Source organism: Apis dorsata, unplaced genomic scaffold (assembly GCF_000469605.1).
Source record: "Apis dorsata unplaced genomic scaffold, Apis dorsata 1.3 scaffold_683, whole genome shotgun sequence".
Lineage (NCBI taxonomy): Eukaryota > Metazoa > Arthropoda > Insecta > Hymenoptera > Apidae > Apis > Apis dorsata.
In genome coordinates, this window is record NW_006263864.1 from 717,325 (window position 1) to 730,009 (window position 12,685).

Sequence of the window (12,685 nt, forward strand, 5' to 3'; positions counted from 1 at the left end):
TAATTTCTGTTACGTTTTAAACGTCAAACACACTCTAATTGTGATTTAAACGTTGCTTAAACAATCATTTCATGAAAATTAAACGCATATAATTATCGAAATATTGAATAAACTTATGTATAGATTTGAAAAAAAGAAAAGAGAAGAAATATGTATAATAATGATTAAATAAAAATCCTATTCGATATCTTTATTACAAAAACATTAATATACGACGAAACGCTTAAGAATATCCTGAATGTTTGATCATGCAAACAATTTTTCCAATACGTGCGTCGTAATAGAGGATCTCGTGCAACATATCTTGCAAAATCACGCGACTTCTGTATCGATTACACGAAACGCGACAGCACAGAAACATTTGTCTTTCTTTATTTTTTTTTTTCTTTTATAAAAATTGTTATGAATCGTGAATACTATTCTTTTCCCGATTTCATTCACCTCTTTAATGAATAATTTTCCATTCAAATGCTTATATAAAAATCTATTTTAATACCAACAATCAAAACGGGTCACAAACTCGGCATAAATTATTCAATTTTAAATACTTTAATATCCTGTATAATAAATATATTCTAATTTAAATTACGTATCATTTGCATCCATTCCTTGTTCCTTTTCGAAAATTCTGACCTATTGAAGATTATTTTTGCCAATTTTTGATGGAACAGCGACAAAGAAATATAGCAAATATCAAGTTCATTCTGATAATCGTTCATTCATAATTCGTTATAATTCTTGAATATGAGAAAGTTTCCGTAAGACCGCGAGGCTGGAATTGAGATAAGTAGTATAAACCGCGTGCAAGACAACTCTAACGCGAAATAATACGTATAAATGATCAGCCATTGGAGAGAAAGAAATTATTTCTCTCCTTCGCCTGATTTATTAGATTTTTACGATACTTAAAATTATGGGTCTCGAGTAGAAGTTAGCCAAGAAACACGAGGAAACCATTTGCAAAGCTGAAAAAAAGAGCTTCATAAAAGGCTATTACTATTTCTATGAAACTTCATAAATATCGTAATAACAAAATATTTTATCCGTGTGCGTAATTACTTTTTATTTAATTTTAATTACTTTTGAAATGTGTGTGTGTATGCATTATTTATAAAAATATTATAGACGAAAGTGTCACGCAAGAAGCTTTTCACGAAGCCAAAGTATTGTCGTTCTAGCTCTCTGGCCTCCAACGTGACGATTACAAAATTAAAAAAAGCCAGGAAACTTTCCCGACTCCGCCGACTTGGTTAAACCTTCGTGGTTTGTTTTACGTGTGACGCCGACGCACTTCATTATGATTCTACGATCTTGCGCTTCGTCTTTCCTTTTCACGGTGAAAAAAAAAGGGGGAGAGGGGGAAATTCCTCATTTGGCCGCAAATCGACACAAAACAGCCTCATTACAAAATGAATTACTCGGTTTCACGACGCATTTACGAGAACGATATAAACGTTTTATATTCGAGGTAATAAAAAGGGGTCTTAAGGTAAGTCTTTAATATAACAAATTTAACTTGAATCGTGATAAAATAATTCGAAATAAATCAAAATCCTTGGATCTTATTCGAAATTTTACGTTTTATTGAATTTTATCGTGTTTCAAATTCTTATAAATGTCGATAATCACGATTTAAGATAAGAAGAGTAATTAGTTCGACATAGAACGTAGAATGAATAATAGCGAAATTATTGGCAGGAAAGGTGGAGAGATGAAGGAATAAAAGGAAAAAGAAAGTGTAATAATTAAAGAAGGAAAAAAGTAGACGACGAAATGCCTAACGAGAAAACTTCGATGATAAAAAAGTAATAGGTCTGGGAATGGGTTTTGCTTTCAGAACTACGGATATCGGAATCCCTGTAGACAGTCCAAATTTGATGCTTCTCTTTTATGTCGCGCAATTGTTTCTGCGCGAGCTCTGCAAAAGTAAGAACCTCATCCGCATCGTGCCGATGGACATGACGGAGTATTACGGTAATTTTGACAATCCTCCTATAAATATCTTATCTTAAGAATCAAACATTTTAATTAACGAAAAATTTTGCCGCTTTATAAATTCATTTACAATAATCCTGGCTACGTTAAATAACATCCGTATTTAAGTTAAAAATATCATCGAAAGAACATACGTTAGAGTATATATGTCAATTTTCTGAAGGAATCAATAGTATTCATATTAACGATCAGCATAAATCTTTTTCTCTCTGGTTTCAGAAACTCGATCCGGCCCGTCCAACATCGGCAATGTGATCTCACAAATAGTTCTCTGTAAGCAAATCACACCAGATTTCTACGAGGAAGAATTGTGCAGTATCCAGAAAGATTCGGAAGAAATACGTGGTTTGATCAACGAACTGCAAGAGTTTATGCCTCAATCAAGTGGCGATATAGGTACTGTCATTTTTTTCTCTTCTATCCCTTCCACCATATCTTTCCATTTCCTATCGTCTACCTCTTAGAATTTTATTTCTCAACGAATCTCAACTCGATGTCCTCTATATTTTGACCCAATTTTCACAAAATGATCGAATTTACATCGTTAGTGTAAAAGTTCTTGCCTCGAGTAGGATTTCTCAATTGGAGAAATTAAATTTTCGTATAAACGGTAGAAAATTAAGCCACTTTCGAATCGTACTCGATTTTCCTCGAAACATAAATTTTCCACAACGGTTAATCCGATTCGGTTTCTACTTGAACTCTTGATTATTCTATTTGCCACTCCGATATACGTATATCTCCCCTTGCTTCGTTGACCTTTCTTTCTCTGGCCATCTTTCTTCCTATTCTACTACTCTCTCCCGACCTATCTATTCAACCGTCTCTAATCGGGTTACTCCAGAGGCCAAGGTCTGGATTTCAAAGGAGAACAATTCTCCCTTTCTCTCTATTCGTCTCTTTCATCGCGTCTTACCTCGTCGCGCTCGCCAGCTTCCATTGATTCTATATAAGGAACAAACGTATTACCTTCCAACAGGATAGAGCTCGCTACTAGAGTTATCAGGCGATGGTTCACTTCTCAGCTCAGTTAGTACACGGCGACCTTAATTATCTATCGATATAATAAGCGAATTCGGATGCCATGTCCCCGTAGTCCATCGAGGAAGAGGAGGAGGGAGGAAGATAGCACGAAAATCACCACATGTACCACGATCCTCGATCCCCTAAACGTCAATTCGAAACTTCGCTTGCTTATCAGGGGAATAACGATACAGTTAGAGAGAGACGAGAGGAAGAGAGAGAGAGAGACAGAGAGAGAGAGATGAGATATTTGACATTGAACGAGAAAGAGGTCAAGGTCGATTCGAAACACGGATTTCCTTCGCCGTGTGTTACGAACGGGAAATTCACGCTCGAGAAAGATCGCACCACTGTCTCCAAGGGAAAATAAGAGAAACGAGTGGAATCGTTGTATTCGTAGGTAGAATTTCGAGAAAGGACAGGTCGAGTAGCGGTGTGCACATGGCGTGTCGAGAGAATTCGTCGGGGAAACGATGCAAAACGACGAGAGAGGAACGAGCTGGAAGGAAGCGAAGCGCGAATAAAAAGAGACGCACGGTTTATTCCGAAAGTAAATATATTTACTTATTTGTAATACTTATACAACGAGGAAGATGTTGTCGAAATAAAAACGATAATATTTTTAATAATCTTCGAAAAACGTTCGATTATTTTGGGAATCTGATCAATATGATATATCGAAATATATAAACAAGTGCATTAACGCGAAAATATATGAAAGATACGCGAGTATTTAACATTAAACAGAGCTCGGGTCAAGGATAGATGGAAACCGTTCCTGCGTTCTCCACGAGAGGAAACGAGAATCCGCTGGGCGCGGAAAAAGGGTGGGAAAATCAAAGATAAAGAGGGAAATATGTCGGATCACGAGCCGATAAAGCAATTCGAACCACGATTTGCGAAAGAATCTCGATTGTGCAAACCTTGCCATGAATTAATCGTTCTTTATTCAATTTTTCTTCCCAAATCTTCTGTTTGTCGCGATAAAATTAATATGTACACGTAACGTCAACTGTGAAATGCAATTCTTGAGGTCAAGGACGAGTGGAATTCATTTTCATATTCATATTGCAAACTATAGGTATTTGACAAAAATATGATGTATAGTATAATAAAAATAAAATAAAAAATATTGATGTGGTAATATAAAATATTTCATTACAAAATTATGTAATGAAAAATTATGACGATAATTCGTTGATAAATTAATTTTATCAATACTTAACAATTTATCAATAATTTACAAAACTTATCAAATTTATTTGATAAGTTACAACTGGAAAAACCAAATTAAACTTTTTTAAATTCGCGGAATATTCTTTGTTGCCAATAATCGATAATATCATTCGTGATTTTATTGTAATGATGCAAAGGATCAAACGTGATCTCAAATCTCAATGAACAGATATCGCAATTTATTGCGAGCATAGCAACCGAGGAATTAAATCGCTTTTTCATTGAAACATCATGTGAACTTGTGCAATTTTTCCGTATTATTGTATACTATGTAAAGTAAAACTTATTAAATTAATAATAATATTAATAATATATGTTTTACGTAAGAAGCTCACATTACATTTCGCTATAATTCGTTTGACAAATCTTTTTTTTATATTTTTATTTCATATAATTATGAAATAAATTTTTAGGATATGAAAGTATAACATTTCTTATATATTTTTCCCATTAAAAATAATATATTTTGAAATAAGATAGTGAAAAAAAATTCTTTTGAAAATTACGAATAGAAAAACATTTTAGTGTCGATTCGTGCTATTCATTGAAAATCATATATTAGAAAAATGGATATATGACGATCAAATAAGTAATGAAAAGTTTTAATAGAGTCATAAAAAAAAGATTTTGTTAGATTATGTAAAGAAATTATCCATTATTACTATTTAGTACTATTTGTTTTAATTTGTTAGAAAAAGTTTATGGAGAATTTCTTAAATTAGAAGCGTATATTGACTCGAGCTTCCACTGAATAATATCACTCTTTTTACTTCTTCTTTCATTAAATAATTCCTTGGTTGAAATACCATTGACTTGGCTGTATATTTGGTTTATAAAGTTTACCTAACTAAGAACATTTTTTTTGAATTTCATTTGCAGAAAAGTACACGGCTTTACAAAATGCGGGAAGTTGGAGTAATCGTACCAACGGTAGACGGATACACCGATGGAACCAAACTCATAATAGACCTACTAGAACTACCAGACAATCGTCCTACTTTTGCGGAGCTTTGAATCTTTTTTGTTGCGCAACAAGAACAAATTACGTTTAATTATTAAACATATTTGCCCGCCAAATTTTTTTACAAAAAATTTTGTTGCAAAAGATTTTTATTAATTTCCTCCTGTGTTAGATTTTCTGTTTTAAATTTTAAGAATAATAATTTTAAATTTTCATAAATAAAGAGAAATTCTCGCTATGTTTTGCAATCATGAAACGAAACATTCTTATAATTAGTCGATTAGATGATAAGAAACCTAATACTGAGATTTGATTTAGTTAATAATACAAACCATTTAATAATAAGTACAAACTTCGTAATATAGAAAAATATTCAAACATATTTTTATAAAGGAATTTCATTTATTGCGGAATTGTTTAAATAATAAATTAAAATTAAATAAGAAATCTAACTTAAACTTACGATGCAATTTGTCTCGTATCGGTAATCGATGATCGTAAAACGACTCGATAAAAAGATCGATTTCTTGATGAATTTTATTACATTCTCTCTTGTTCTTCGATCAGCACCAATTACCATGAAATGATATTTAATATCTAAAAAAAGGAAAAGTCAATGTAAAAACAATCATTATAGATGTGGTGTATCATTTGTATTCGTATGATTATTATTTAAAATCCGAACTGTGATGAACGAGCTCAAATTTATCGCTGATCGATATAAAAATCGGAATAAAAATCGATATAAAAATCACATCGGATAATAGGGAAATAAATGCCAATTGAATTGGATGTTGATTATTTCAATAGTGGACCAACGTACCAATTGTATGCAATGAAAGTGATGTAATTAAAATCATTTCTATTATTTTAAAATTTTAATCATATTAAACTTTTAAAAAATTCTATTGTCAAAAATCTTGTATTTTTCATTATCATTATAAGATTGTTATTTATAAATTAATATGACAAAATATTTCATTTATTTATCATCTTTTATTAGCAAATTGGCGATGCGATTCTATATGCGATTTATTTTAATGTTAAATATATTATTATATGTATAAATATTAAAAACACACACATATATGTATATGTAAAATCTTTATGTATATGGTTTATATTGTTAATGAAATATTTTATTATTTGTTTAAATATTGCGCAAAAAAAAATATTTATATAAAATACTATAATCGCTCTATTGAAAATAATTAAATATTTAAATATATAAATAGAATATTGAATTAGAACATACATATGTAAAAAAAAAACTAAAATTCATGATGCTATAAAAAATTATATGCAAAATTGAATATTAATATTCATATTATTAATGTAATTATTCATAAGAACATTATATTATTTAATGAATCTTTGAATTTTTATGGCGGTGCAAAGAAACTAAATTTTTCGTCTAATTTCTTTACCGATAAATAGTTTCATTGTACATTATATCATATGTGGAAAATAAATAAGTAAATCATTAGAAATTAAAGATTGTTTAATCTTGACAGAAAGAAAAATCTTCCAATTAATATTTATAAATACATATATATATGAGAAAAATAAAACAAATATTTAATATAACTTATTACTTACTCATTTAAAATATAAGATAAAAATATTGAGATCAATAAATTTTAATTATGTAAGCACTTTTCGTCTATATATATATATATTTATCGAATTTTCATTTAAATTAGTTTACACTTATTTCTCAAAGTATAATAATATACTATTGCCCTCTTGCAAAAAAATATATGGCGCGCATTTATAAAATGGTGATCAAAACTTGAAGCATGCATAAAAATAAATCTGAAATTATAATTAAAAGTTAGGATTAATAATTCATTTGTTAATAATTTGTAAATATAATAATAAATTGTAAGTACAATTTCACATTAATTATTATAAATAAAATCTTAAAACTTACAAATTGCTCCCTCTAGAGATGTCGCTATTAAAATGAGAAATATATATACTTAAACATCTGTGAAATAGTCATGTTATATAATGGTGGACTTGTAGTATTTCATTTCGGATTTTAGTACGTGCTGTTGGAAATATATGACAATGTCTTTCAGTAAAATAATTGTAAGTAATATAATTTAATTATGAATCTTAAAATTTAAGAAAAATATAAATGAATTGAATTATCGATAATAAAATAAATGTATAATTCAATTATTGAATGAAAACATTGAATTTAAAAAATATTATACATATCAAATTAATAAAAAAAACTTATATTATATTATTATTTATTAGGTGCGATCACTTTCCAGTAGTATTGCTGCTCAACAATTGGTTAAGGTATTTTTTTAAAAAATTATAAAATTATGTAACTACAAAAGAAATATATGTATGTAAATATATATGTAAAAAATAGATATTTAATAAATTATAATTATTTTCAGAGATTTTTTAAAATATTATCTGTTAATTTCGTTTTCAATAATGAAAACTGCTATTTTATTGGTTTTTTTCTAGCCTCCGATTCAAGTATTTGGAGTAGGAGGACGATATGCTACAGCACTTTATTCAGCAGGTTCAAAACAAAAAACATTAAATAATATTGAAAAAGATCTTATTAAATTTCAAGTATGTATAATAAATAATGTAATAAATGATATATTTAATTTTAATTAAAATTATTAATAAAAATTTTTATTTGTTAGGATCTTATGAAGCAAGATAAAAAATTAAATGAATTTGTAAAAAATCCAGCAATAAAAAGAAAAGAGAAAGTAGAAGGACTTAAATCAATTGGAGGAAAAATTAGTCTGAAAAGTGAAACAATAAATTTATTAGCTTTATTAGCAGAAAATGGTCGACTTTCACAAATTAATAATGTAATTAATACATTTAAATTATTAATGGCTGCTACTAGAGGTGAAGTTCCTTGTGAAGTAATAACTGCAAAACCTCTTGATGCTGAAATGACATCTAAGCTTCAAACAGCTTTGAAAGGATTTTTAAGTAAAGGTCAATCTATTATGCTTAGTGCAAAAGTTGATCCTTCCATTATGGGAGGTATGATTATATCAATAGGTGATAAATATATAGATATGAGTGTTGCTAGTAAAATAAAAAAATATTCTGATATTATTGCTGAAACATTGTGATTACTTTTTATAACATTCAGTAAAATGAGCAAAGTTAAAGTACTCATATAGAGTAATTTATGAATAATGTGTATCATTAAACAATAAATTATTCCATATCTTTATTCCTATTAGAAAAGTTTGTTTTTTCTTATATTAAACCATAAATAAAAATAATTTTTATATTTTTTATAAATAAAAATGAAATTTTTTTAATAAAATTACATAATAATAAAATAATCATTATTTTTTGTTAATAAAACTTTGAATATCATTTGGAAAATATTTTTATTTTAAATGTTAAGTACTTACAATGTTTATATATGCATTTGCAAATGAGTTTAAAAGATAACTCTTAAATATTGTTAAATTTTATAAAATAATATATAACATATCTGCAACAATTTCTATTAGCATTATATTTGAATATAATCAATACATACATTGTCAAATAACAGAATTAGTGATTTTATTGCCTTTCATAAAAATTTTAAATGGAATGTTGTAAATGATATTAATTATTGCACATAAAGATATATTCACATATTATTTTTCAATGTGTAATAATATATGTAAACGCGCATATACACAAAACAATAATAATAAATTATTTAAAAAATTGATTTTATAATTTTTTTGTTACAAATTTTTTTATAATATTTTTAAAAAATTTTCATAAAATAAATAACAATACCCAATAAAATATGCATATATCACCCAAATTTACTATTTAATATTCATTGAATATTTTCTAATTTTTTGCTTAAAATTAAAACAAAATAAATTGCTCTAAAATAAGACTAGAAAATATATTATCTATTTAAAGTTTTAATTTTGTATATAAAAATGCATATATATGATTATTTTTATTCTAATTATAAAACAATTCAGTTAGATGTGCAAAAGTAAATCGAAAGTACATCTGCATAAAACATAAAAAATTATGCATAAAAATTGAAGTAATATCTATAATAAATTAGTTTCTTTTCAATTGAATTCTACATTGCAACTGGAGGTACATCACTTTTAACTAAAACCCAATCTTCTTCCTCAAGTGTAGTTGATATTATAAACTCATTTGGTACAACTAAAAATAAATGTTTTTCAAGAATAATTTTATTATTCTTGCTATAGACTTAAATTTCTAATTCATATTTATCCATACCTGTTGAATGTAATATTTTTCTTCCATCAACATAATTACTTTGTTGTAAGGGTTCATTTAATTTATCTTGTAAAAGCTTTTTTCTACATTCACCTAAATCTTCTAACTTTTTTAATTCAGTACGATAACTGACATCTTCATCTCCAGATTCAGTTTCTGTATGATCACTATGTTCATTATATTCATTTTGCACATTTTTTTCTTCTGTGAAAGAATTGGAATGTATTTTACAATCTATATATGTAATTGTATCAATTGATTGAGATATATTAGAATTAGTAGTAGTAATTTGACTGCTGCTCATATACTTTGATAAATCAAAATCCAAAACATCAGCTAAAAGTTTTTCTTTATTTTCTACATCACGTTGAATTGATTCCAGATTTCTTTCAGTTTTTAATATGAATTCGTCATCAACATTAAGTGTTAATAAAGAAGAATGTGTTGTCTTTGCATCATTAGCATTTATTTTGTCTTTGAAAGCAGACAAATCACAATCGATATCAGATAAAGATGAACAATTTCCATTTCCATTTATTAATCTATTACGTGATTTTTTAATTTTTCTTTCTGGAGTAAATACAACATCTTCAAATTCTTGTTGACTAATTTTTTGGAATATTTGCCTTCTATCATTATGTATTTTTTCATTTTGTTCGCTTTTTCTTTTAGAAACATCGTTATATTCTGTTATTCTATTACTGTCTGTTATTAATGAAGAATTTAAATTAATTGATATTGCTGGTACTTCAACAGCTTCTTCTGCATTTGTAACTGAAGTTATATCAGTACCAACAGTAACCATTGGTACAATTCTAAAAAGTAATAATTTTAAATATATAATTTAAATGTTATTTATTAATACAAAATAAATTCATTTTTATTTTCTATTTAAATACTTTACCCCACAGATTGAATGATATTAGTTGGATTAATTTTGTGAAAAGGAATTGCAGGCACTATTGTGCTTTCCATTAATTTTGAAGTTAATTCTAATATACCATTTGTAACTGGTTTACTAATTTCAGCAAATGATGATAATGAATCTAATGTATCTTTTATTTCTAAAAATAATAATTAATAAAAATTAATTTTTTAAATTTTAATAACACATTAAAGAAATATTTAATCAAAATCTACCTGATGAAAACATATTAGTTTCAGGATAATATGCAATACGTATTATGTTCCTTTCCCCTTCCAATATAAATATTTCATCTTTAGTACAAGCAACGTCAGTAACACGACGTAAGTCTGTGACAATGGATGTTATAGCAATAGTTTGTGGATTTACTACATATATAATATCATCACTATATGTAACTAATAAATCATCACAAAAAGGTAAAATAACACCGAATGTAGGTTCACCACGATTTTTTTTACAACTTTCTGGTGCTGGATTTAAAAGTTCTACTTCTGTATGTCCAGATCGAACAGCATCCTTAAAAATAAGTGTTTTTAGGACAGTTCCAGTTTTATCAGCTTGCCATAGACGTAGTCCAGGTCTACTTGCATATATTATTAAATCTTGTACATAATTTTGTTTACAACCAAATACAGCACCTAATTTACCCAATCTAAAATATATATATGTATTATTTATTTTTTTTCATTTATAATAATAATAATAATAATAATAATTCATTAAATATTTTATATTAATTCAATCTTTTTTTACTAACGTTTTACGTTCTTTTTGACCAACTTGTGTTACCTTTCCATTCTCATTTCTATTTACCAATATTGTACGTAATGTTGTAGAAACTAGTAATAAACCTTGTTGATAACTTAACTGTACTACTGTATATTTTTCATTTAACAATTCTGATGATTTTGATAAATGCTATATAAAATATTTATAAGAGAAATATATATATAAAATAATAAACAAAATTATATTATTTCATGTATTACATACCATATAAAAATCAATTTCAGTAAGTACAACTAAACCATCTTGATCTCCACTAAATAATTTCATACCATTCTTAGACCATTCAACTGTTGTTACAGCACTATTATGTAAACCACTTATGCTATATCTTTCTACCTGTTTCTTCTGTTTTGGTTTCAAACTATCTGGTAATGAATCTGGAGGATTTTTAGGTATTTGAAATACAGTTACCACTCCATGTTCATTACCAGCAGCAACCATATAGTCCACAGTTGATATTACTTGGATACATGTAATTTTTGAATTAACATTCTATAAAAACAAAAATGTCTTAAATATAAAATCATTAATTAATTAAGAATAGGTATATTATGTATGTTACCTCACATCGAAGTCTTTGTAAATCTTGCTTTTCTCTATCAAACCAATATACTAATCCATAATTAGTTCCAATAGCTATAAATTCAGGCACTGCATCAATACAAGTAAAGTTAATATTATGTGTAAAAAGTCCAGTTTGAATTTTAGCAGGTATTTGTTGAAGAAGCAGAGCAAGAGGTGCCCATTCTCGTAAAGTTCCACCATCTTCACACATAGGTGTTGTCATTGTAAATATATGCTATATTTATATAAAATTATATTTAATTTATATTATTAAACAAGTATTTATATAATTTTATAAATTAAATTATAAGTAATATAGATAATTTTTTTATTAATTTTTTATTAATTAATATAAAAATTAATAATAATCACATAAATAACTATATATAATCTATAATTTTTTTCATATAAAATTATATTACATACATAATTATTATTAATGATAAACTACATATACTATTTTATTAGTATTGTGAAAGTGATACATATATAAAATTAATATTATGTTATCATAATAAATATGTTATATGACATATCAATTTACCTTCTTACAAAATTAATATAATTACAGAAAATGTTACAGTAATTAAATCATATTTTTTTTATCGTACTATATATAACAATAATATTTTATCAAACATTTTAACATTCCATTTACTATTTCATATTTCGGCAATTTATGTCAAAATTACAGTGCACGCCTTTAGATACCATAAACCACGTCACGTCTATAGAACAGACACGACGATAACAAAATTTGTATTTTCTAAATTTTAATGATTAATATTAGTTAAATATGAAATTAATTGATTTAATAAATTTTTAATTATATTATGTTTATACACTATTATAATTAATAATATTAGTATTTTAAATATTATTAAATATTAAATTAATATCTTAAAAATAAAAATTTAATA

The 12,685-nt window shown here is 26.7% G+C and overlaps 3 protein-coding genes across 4 annotated transcripts; 2 read left to right on the forward strand and 1 right to left on the reverse strand.

Moving 5' to 3' along the window:
* Positions 1-1,703: 1,703 nt before the first annotated feature.
* Positions 1,704-5,560, forward strand: LOC102680315. Its single transcript, XM_006622287.2, has 3 exons — positions 1,704-1,974; positions 2,215-2,391; positions 5,134-5,560. The coding sequence occupies exons 1-3, from the start codon at positions 1,821-1,823 to the stop codon at positions 5,304-5,306; spliced, it is 504 nt and encodes a 167-aa protein (XP_006622350.1). The 5' UTR covers positions 1,704-1,820; the 3' UTR covers positions 5,307-5,560.
* Positions 5,561-7,164: 1,604 nt separating this feature from the next.
* LOC102680188 (ATP synthase subunit O, mitochondrial) lies at positions 7,165-8,458 on the forward strand. Its single transcript, XM_006622286.2, has 4 exons — positions 7,165-7,309; positions 7,484-7,528; positions 7,706-7,816; positions 7,894-8,458. Exons 1-4 carry the CDS (start codon positions 7,283-7,285, stop codon positions 8,338-8,340), a joined length of 630 nt encoding a protein of 209 aa, XP_006622349.1. The 5' UTR covers positions 7,165-7,282; the 3' UTR covers positions 8,341-8,458.
* A 132-nt stretch (positions 8,459-8,590) lies between these two features.
* Positions 8,591-12,547, reverse strand: LOC102679882. Of its 2 annotated transcripts, none has more exons than XM_006622284.2 (8): positions 12,424-12,547; positions 11,764-12,000; positions 11,406-11,693; positions 11,170-11,330; positions 10,625-11,064; positions 10,389-10,548; positions 9,485-10,299; positions 8,591-9,406 (listed from the first exon to the last, which is right to left on the reverse strand). In XM_006622284.2, the coding sequence occupies exons 2-8, from the start codon at positions 11,986-11,988 to the stop codon at positions 9,318-9,320; spliced, it is 2,178 nt and encodes a 725-aa protein (XP_006622347.1). In that variant the 5' UTR covers positions 11,989-12,000; positions 12,424-12,547; the 3' UTR covers positions 8,591-9,317. The 2 variants fall into 2 exon arrangements, with proteins under 2 accessions (XP_006622347.1, XP_006622346.1); XM_006622283.2 differs by having other exon boundaries at positions 12,310-12,539.
* Positions 12,548-12,685: the final 138 nt, after the last annotated feature.